Here is a 9390-nt window from a genome sequence, read left to right as displayed (position 1 = left end):
TCTGATGGGGTAGAGAAAAATCAAATCTTAGTAAGAGTTTCTCCCTGGTCTAAACACAGTTTTTCCTAAAAAAATAAAATCCGCAATTATTTTTTGTTGTCTGTTTAAGCAAAATATTATCTGGGATCATTGGCATGGATTATCCCCATGATTCACTGGTTTACAACAAAGAAAGGTTTAACTAAAGTTTAGAAGGGATTACAGAAGTTACATTTAAATCTCTTCACTAACATCTTAAATCCTTCGGAGTTAAGGTTAAATTCCTGGCTTAGATACACAGAATTCTAATAAATATAAAATAAAATTCTTCTTCTATCCATATACACGTCATTCATTCATCAGGGTTTAATATTTGCATTTATTTTCATTACACATTTCTGTACAAAACCTTCCTTCATTATTTATCTATATTTATATCTATTATTTATCTATAACTCTGTGTAGTATTTGAAGTTTCAAGTTAACATTTAATTAAATGAGTGTTGACTTTAAAAATTTTAAAATAGCCATGTTACAAATTTATGTTTTTTATCATAATTTCGTATCATGAGATATTGAAATGTGCAATATTAATATCAATGTTTATTAAAACTTTTGGTAAATAGATTAGATAATAGATAATGATTTAAAGGTTCTCTTCAAATCCTCTAATGTCCAACTTGACTTTTTTGTTATCTCTATCTTTTAGACTTTAATATTTTTAATGAGGGTAGTTGAACTTAATTCTCTTATGCATGTCATGTCTTTAGTGAGTTTCACCTTGGGACGTATAAAGAAGGAAAACTTACTTAATTTATCTGTTCTGGAATTGAGAGTTTCTTCCGGGTATGACGTTAGAAAGAGGAGAGGAAAGTGAAGGGGAAGATTTAAAGAACCTGAACAATCGCTGCTCATTCTAAATTTCTTATCCCTACATCTTTGCAACCTGATGTAGAAGACTTTTGATATTTCAAACTAAACATTCTTATAGACTATACCAGTCTAGGCTTTGAATATTAAAAGTGTAAACCATATGATAGCAAAGATACAAGGATTCGAACATTTGAGTTTGAGGCGAGAGTTTGGTTAGTTTAGATAGGATTCTTTATATGTAATTTGTCTTCGTTTATTGCTATACTGTTTGTTCAAGACCATTCTTTACATATTTAATAAATATTGTTTTGTAAGAGATTTTCTTCTTCAACGTTCCTCAAAAATAATACAAAACTTTGCCATTTTTTACATACCCTAGTGATTTCCCGTCTTCATCTTAAAGGGGTTGTTCATGAAAATTTGGACCCTATCGGAACTACTCAGGGAGAAAGGAAAAGAAGGGAGATACAACTGACGCGGTTCACCCTACCATATGATTATGCGTGCTTTGCAGACGGGAACTCCATTTGTATATAAAAATATTCAAATATGTTATTGTATACGCGGTAATTGTACATCAGACAAATATTTCTTATACAAATGGAGTACTCGTCTGAAAAGCATTTTTAATCATATGGTAGGGCGAACCGCGTCAGTTATATCTCCCTTCTATTCCTTACTCCCTGGAACTACTATTATAGTGATTACCAGAAAACTATAAAATATGAAGTTTGACATTAAGCAACAATGAAATTGTTGTTAAAAAGCAAATAGAAAGTTATTAAATTCATTATTAAGTGAACTGGGTCTGTATACACTGCACAGTCACTGTGCAGCATGTTCATAAGACTATTTTAAGTCTTACCTTGGGTCTTAAATTCGACTTTATATTCCAGAGTTTTCTGGTTATCACTGTTTATTTACTAACTTGGAAACCCAACTTTGCCGGGAAACTAAACCAGATGATGTTTCTTTTAAGATGAAGAAAATCCTCATTTGTTAAAAATATGTCTTTGTATGAATAATAACAATTGATTTCTTAGTTCTGTTTAAAATTCGTCAACGTTTCCTTTAATTTGTTACTCTAGGTACCACTCAACCAGCCTACCCTTGGTTCAGGAGTTCAAGAATACAGACCTCAAGCCGGAGCTAGGAAATATATTTTATTCTTCTCAAGTTACCATCACACAAGTTCTTCAGACAAATTGGTTTAATTTTCTAGTATGGACTCTAGTGTAGAATATAATATTACTTTAACTTTAAACCAAGAAGCCATCTTAACACAGAATCATTGTTACACACAGAATTTTAACAAGGGTGTATACAGTATAGCGAAACTTTTTGTAATAAAAAATATCTGGGTTGAATTTAACATATTACCCCTTAACTTATGCCATTTGGTCGGGGAATTCTTTTAACTTGAATTGTGAATGTATGTCTGACGTGCTTTATTGCACCGAAATGTGCGTCTTACTTGAATAAATGTCTTCACTTTAAAAATACCAAATCTTAAAAAATTAGATTCATCAATGCTTATGTTTGAGGGGGGGGGGGCTTTCAACTTGTGCCCCTGAATATTAGTGTGTGCATTCCATTGTCTGTCACACTTATGTTCATTCTAATTTGCGTCCGCAATACGAACCTAGCCCCTTTTTCTAGTTTATAATAAAGTATTATTAAATAGAAACTGATGATGCAGAAGATGATGATGAAAAGAAACCTAATCCAAGAAGACATGAGAGAACACTTATATCCTTTACAGATAAACAAACAATGAAAGAAAACTTTCCAAAATCCAGGTCTAATATTAGTTTTATTTATATAATATTGTATTTAATTACTTCATATTGTTACTCGGCAGCTACAGCAGAACGTCACTAAAACATTTAAATTTGATTCGGTCTCGCAACCAATTTTCTAGCACCTAATCCTAAAAAACTTGTCAACAAACTGTTATATAATCATTAATCAATTAAAAAAAAATCTTTATCTTATTCTTGGGAAAATAAAATTTGTAATACTTTTATATAAATGTCTCTCATTTATATTTGGAGCTTTATTTGTTCTACCATACAATAGCAATAGAATAAAAAGGTATGATGTACATTTTTTTTTTTAATTCCATGCAGTACTTTTTTTGGAACTACAAGGCGAAACTTTTGAATAATAAATCTGTAGGTTCCACGTTCAGCCGGTTTCTATCCCCCTTAAACACTGAATCTTAACGTAAATCTCTTGCAGAGGCTTTCCCATTTTATCTCGCTGTTAACTTCACTTCATTTCAAGTACTGAGCCGATTTTTAAGCAGCTAGAGCAAGCTGCAACAGCTCACATACAGAGTAAAGACTATTTAATGGGAGTGACCGGCAATGTATCGTAGATGAACTGAGAATGTAATATTGTGGAGAAATTTTTTTGGATTCATTTCAGACATGAAAAACGCTTTAATGATGTATAAAAACTGAGTTTGAGTGCAAAGTCAACGTTCAAAATCATCTGTTTGGGTGTTAACGTTTTGAGAATTGATTTTTTAAAATTATTAGATAACAACGACGAAAAATGTATCAAAAATTATACTCTTACATAACCGGTCACTCCCTTTAAGGCAAAATGGGACAGTACACTAAATGGACCATCTCTTTCAAAAGTTTCGCCTTTTTATAGATTTCTTTTTTAATTTCTTTTTTATAATATATTTATTTGTCTGGATTGAATATGATCCATAAAGTACGTTAAGTAGTTTATAATTTGATTAATACCAAGGAATTGCCAAGAATCAATATCTAGCCAGCAATCCCCTTCTAAAGATCTATCTTTATGTCTAGAAACAAAATCTAATCTTTCTAAAAGTGAATTATATACTTCTTTAATACGTAACTTTCTATCTTCTAATGTTGACTTGAGATGTCAGATTAAGTTTCAGAATTGAAAGACAACAAAATAAGAGCAATTCAAACATAAACTAAGTATACAGACAGACCTCTCCCATGCATTATGTATTGTGCAATGTAAATTGTGCATGTATGCACTAGTGAGGGGCAATTTCATCACCCCCCTTAGTTGTGGTTGTTGTGAAGATGCTATTATAAAAGAATGGTTTCAGACAATCACCCCATTAGCAATTTCCCAGACTAATGGACGCATTAAACTCTGGTTTTAATTGATTTATTCCTGCTAAAGTGCAAAATAGTTAATTTCATTCTTTATAAAAACAATATAAATGCATCTCTAGTGAATGTCTAAATGTAAAGAATATATATTGTGATTTAATGGGACTGTTGTTGAAATTTTAAGTGGCCCGTCATTTAAAAAGAACCATGACCGATTCTTGTCATACTCATTAAACCTTTAATCAATTATATAGAAGATATCGCCGTTTCCCTATCTTAAAAAGTGTTTAATTTCAACAATTTCATCCATTGTTTCACTTGTAGAGAAACATCCAAAAAAAATGGCCATATAATTCATTTAATTTATCATTTAGAAAATGGGTTATGTTGTGAATAGGGCATTCCACTCTTTTAGTTGGAGGGTCACTTGTCTGCAGTACCTTTGAAATCCTCCAGATTTATCTTATAAATCTTATTATCAATGAAGCTCTCGTGATCTAACAAGTGCTTCAAATCAATTCCAGTTTTATGTGGATCCTGGACCCGAACATTAGATTCGTATTCTTTAATGTTTTACTTCTAATAACGAAAGTTTACTTTTTTATTTTAAACCGTATTTAATGAATATCTGGTCAATTTGTTGGATCCAGGTCGCACTAACGTTATGGATCTTAAGTTAGTATTGTCTGTAACTTAAATCATTTCTATTCTGTAGGTTCCAGGTTCCAACTCCCAAGATCTGCCCAGTAACCCGCCTTCCCGCCAAATATTTTGATCCCGTGACGGAGCTCCCTTACGCAAACCTTCAAGCATTCAAAATATTACGGGAAGCGTATTATCAACAGCTGGAGGCGAAAGGAAATGATGAAAACCACGTTATTCAGTTTAATATCCGCACTAAACCTTTAACATGGCAGTTGAAGGAACCGTAGAGAAGCAATATCACATTGTTGGAACTAGTTTAAGAATTCTTAAACCTAGTTTAGATCGAGATGAATGAAAATTCCGCTTTATGAAAATTCAGGGGGATCATACAAGTATTTTGTTTAAAGGAACTGTATGCGTAATTTCAAGTGACCTTTAATGCAAAGGCCGAGCAATGTCCAATTCACAACGAATATCGCCATTTTTCTGGGATTAATAAGGTTTAATTAAAAAAGTGTCACCTTTCCATAAATGACCCAATGAAATTACGCCTTCATATCAATCTAAATTTAGGGTTTCTAAAAGTAACTGGTGGTAGAATGAATATTAGAAAAGGGATTTTGTTGGGTTGGAAATAAATGAGTTTTGTTTAAGTTTAAGTTCATATTCCACACTTGAATATAACTTTAAAGCCCCGACTCAAAACTTTAAATAACTTGAAAATTTTAAATTATAAACTTTGAAAAATAAATGATAAAAGAATAAGTTTTCATGATATGTTGGGTCAGGTGACCGCAGTGATCCTGAGGTGGCAAGCTGGTTAGAGTGGAGAGCCAAGAACAAACCAACCAAACCTATTCTTGCGAGTATTAACCGCCCCCCGGCATCATTTGCCAGTATGGCCGCAGGGGTAAATAGACCTGTACCCGTTAAATCACAACCGCCGGCGGTTCAACCCCAACCCAATGTTTTAACGCCAGTAACGGCTGCTGTAGTTGTCCCTAAACAACCTGTAGTGCTACCAACAAGACCTGTTATCTGCTCAACAGCATCTCTACAAACAGTCAGAGCTATGACAAGTCAGGCTGTGGCTGTTACAACTGGTCGTACTATAGCTACAACAACACTAACAGCAGCACAGCTCCAACAGCTTGCAGCTGCTCGAGGACAAGTGTTCTCTGCTCTTCAGTCTCAGCTGAAGGCAGGAACAGCCAGCTTTACAATGTCAACTGGAGCAGGCGGAGTTAGGCAGGTTGCTGTTTCTCAAATAAGCGGGCTATCTCGCCCCGGTCAGCTAATAAGTGGTCAGGCCCTAGTGCGCGGGCAAACTGGTCTTATCGTGTCACAGCAGCCACGGGCACAAACAGTAACAGTTCAAAGACCTCAGGTAAACTTTTAAATCTTGAAGACGTTGTAGATGTAACTTTACTTGACCCTGAATACAAAGAATTGTTTTGCCCCATGTACTATTTTAGATTTTAAAGTTTCGTCTGAGCAAGATATACTCTGTTACTCTTTGAAAATAATGGATAACTTGTAATTGTTAAAAATCTATAACAAGAAATGCAACGACGCTGTTCTCATTCTTTGCTCTTATTCGGATGAATATGTTAAGGTACCATTGGGAATCATACTTGAAACTGTTTGATGTCCCCTTAAAAGCTTATAATATTCCACATTTCTTAAGATTAATCTTGTTTAAATTTAGCAGGTGGGAATAGTATCAACTGGGCGGGGCGGGATTAAACAACAGATAATGGTTGCCAGCAACTCCCCTGGAATAGTTCGTGGTACTCCTCAGCTAATGGTTGCAACCTCCACCCCTCGTCCTCGACCTGGCCAGGTTGTGGTTGTGAGTAGTAGCAACCAGTCCCGGCAGCATTACGTCATAAGTACCAGTCAGTCCGGTAGCCCGGCCCAGCTGGTTGCTCTCACAGGAGGACAGACGGTCAGACCGGGACAAATAGTGCAGGTACTTGGAACATACAATAGGACCCATAAAATTCTGGAATAGTGAACCTTAGAAATGGTTTTAATTTGTAAAATGAAAATAAAACAGCAATTTTGTCGTGTACGTAGCCCGTACACCGACCCATCAATAAGTTGATATTTTAATTACTGGGGGGGGGGGGGTATTCATGCATAAGATTGCTTAGATATCGTCTTATTATTCCCGTTTCATGAGCCCCGCTTAAAAGTTTTTTTTTTTGAGGAAAAACAATTTGAAAGAGGAACCTTTATTTTTAATTTTTCATTTACAAGTAAAAAGAACCCAAACCCCGACCAAATATACCCATTACTTATTCAAATGCCCCTGAATGAGAAAGTTTTGATGAGTTGCATGTTTTAATGGAAACTTTAGACTTGTTATTAAGTTTTAATTAAGCACAGTTAGGAAAACCAATTCTTGAATTTTCAGAACTGATGATTAGTTTTAACCATTTGTTGTTAAATCATGTTATTTTTGGTTTGTGTGTTATTTGATTAAAGTTTGTAGAAATTTATGATTAAGCACTTAGTAAAATTTGGGAAATCTATTAGTTGAATAAAATTGTAGGGGTTAATTGATAAGTTTAAAACCTCCGTTGTATAATTTTTATTGACATCATTGTTTTGTAAGAGTTCTAACTGAATCTGAAGTTTTTGTTTCATAATGTTTTCACGTTTAAATAATTCTAAGACTAAAACTTTTGAGTGGAATGGCGCTTAGTCTTGTCGACTCAACTCAACGTCCACAGTGTAAACTTCCGAAATGAAGGATTAAGTACAATTAATTCCGGGATAAACTGGAAAACCCATCTCATCAAGAAGGGCTTCGAAACAATGATAATGATAAGAGCCCCCTCGTTACATTAATTTAAATCATTATCATTAAAACAGATTAGATTAAAACGACCATGATTATTACTTTGTAAACTTAACAAAAAAGGAACAGTTAAATGGAAAAGAGCACTGTCATGCCTGCAGAGAACTCGTACCTGCAGCGAACTCTGGTTATGCACGCGGCAAAGCGCAAGTTTCTTGAAATGTAAACAAACAAGAATAATTTATATTAGAACTGAAACAAATCCGTTCCATAAATTCAAGTGTTTGTTTATGTTTAAAGAATCTTGCGCTTTGCCGCGTAGCATAACCAGAGTTCGCTGCAGGTACGAGTTCTCTCCAGGCATAACAAGCACATTTATTAATTTATTAAGTAACTGAAATTCAAATGATACTTTAGGTGTCTGGTCAACCTGGTCAGCATCAGATAGTTGTATCACAAGGAGGTCAAATAGTTCTCCAGCCTCCAACCAGTAAACAACTATGAGGTCAGTACTAAACAAAAAAAAAATAACTTTTTAAAAATAAGATTGTTTTTAATAATGACTTATTTAGATAGCGCCCCCTGGAGCAAGGTTTGTTTCTAGCCTGTGCTTCTATCCTCGGAATATTTATTTATTAGTTAAGACCCTTATTCTTGGCAGAGGTTGGAACTTTTAAACTGTTAATCTCAGCATTAATTTCTTATGTTTTGGGGTCTGAGCTGGGAACTTTGTGTTGGATGGTGGATACCCATAATCCCGATCACTAGATCCCGATATCCAGGCATTTTATAATTTAAATATTTATGCTTAAACTCTTCATTACAGTTAGCCCTTTAGTGTACAATTATCATGCAGGATATCGAATAAAGATTAAATTAATCTTCAGACTAAAAAAAGATTAAGATCAAGCATTGATCTCGATTTCCACAATACAAGAGTTCCCAGCTCTGAAGGATTAAATGATTTCTTCATTTTAATTTAATTCTTATAATAAAAAGTTTTCGTTGAAGATCTCGAGTTCAGGCTTTGTAGATTAGCGCTATCTCATACACAAGTTTCAACCTCTGATCTCATCCACTCTAATGTTATTGTGCAGAATTTGTAAAAAGTTCTCCGAACTATTTTTTCTTTGTCCTATTTTTATATTTTTTTATTCTTAACACCAAATTTTCAGCTACATAATGAAAGAAATTTGATTTTTTGATTTTGTTTTTTTCAAATTTGAGAAATTAAAACTTTTTTTGGTGTAAATTCATATATTTGCTTTCGTTATCTCAAGCTGTTTTGTGTACAATACATCGTCAAAAAAATTATTAATCCAGATAAATTCCTTGAAACTTTTAATTAATAATTTAAAAAAAAAATTTAATTTAGTTAAATTGTATTTATAACAATCATTGTCTGTACATACATGATTATTAAATATATTATGCGAACCTGTTGATTGTAACGGAGTTGATCGTTTACTGTAATCATTATTATCATAATTTATCACCCACTCTCAAAAAAAAGATTGATAATTACATACAGGAAAAAATCATAGATGTTAAGAGAGAGCCTAGTATTCATAAAGAAGATTTTAACATATAACTTAGTTGATAAAATGTGTATTTGAGAACTAACCTTAATTTTCATAAATATATTTGATTATGCAAAAACAAAAATTTGAATTTATTGCAACATTTTACATAAATTCGCAATAAAACTAGACAATTGTGAAAGCTTTACAAAAGAGTTCATAATTTACAAGATATATGACTCAATAGCTATTGTTTAGGTAAAAAATGACGGGGAAAGGGGGGGGGGAGGAAGTCCTCAGCAAAAAGGAAGATTTTATACAGTGAAACCCTTAATAACGAATGCATCGGAAGAATTTATCAAATGTCGTCTTGACAATTTTCTAATGAGTTTTATACTATATTACGTAAATTTCAGTATTTGCGAAAGTAATAGCAATACATATGCGGGAACAGTTT

General features: G+C 33.4%; 1 protein-coding gene across 5 annotated transcripts in view; it reads left to right on the top strand.

Annotated features, from left to right (window-relative positions):
• The window catches only part of LOC111695319 (vacuolar protein sorting-associated protein 72 homolog), an 11792-nt gene extending 2934 nt beyond the window's left edge, over nucleotides 1–8858 (top strand). Inside the window, exons 5-12 of one of the 5 annotated variants that reach the window (XM_023464596.1) lie at nucleotides 1941–2005; nucleotides 2537–2651; nucleotides 4678–4820; nucleotides 5396–5994; nucleotides 6319–6579; nucleotides 7831–7918; nucleotides 7986–8076; nucleotides 8438–8858. In XM_023464596.1, the coding sequence (XP_023320364.1) occupies nucleotides 1941–2005; nucleotides 2537–2651; nucleotides 4678–4820; nucleotides 5396–5994; nucleotides 6319–6579; nucleotides 7831–7917 (1270 nt within the window). In that variant the 3' untranslated portion in view covers nucleotide 7918; nucleotides 7986–8076; nucleotides 8438–8858. Of the gene's footprint in view, nucleotides 1–1940; nucleotides 2006–2536; nucleotides 2652–4677; nucleotides 4821–5395; nucleotides 5995–6315; nucleotides 6580–7830; nucleotides 7919–7985; nucleotides 8077–8437 lie in introns of all 5 variants that reach the window. The other 4 variants (XM_023464595.1, XM_023464594.1, XM_023464593.1 and 1 more) reach the window with 4 other exon arrangements.
• Nucleotides 8859–9390: the final 532 nt, after the last annotated feature.

This window comes from Eurytemora carolleeae, unplaced genomic scaffold (genome assembly GCF_000591075.1).
Source record: "Eurytemora carolleeae unplaced genomic scaffold, Eaff_2.0 scaffold95, whole genome shotgun sequence".
Taxonomy (NCBI): Eukaryota; Metazoa; Arthropoda; class Copepoda; order Calanoida; family Temoridae; genus Eurytemora; species Eurytemora carolleeae.
Note: the sequence above shows the minus strand (reverse complement) of the source record. Positions and strands in the feature narration are given on the sequence as shown.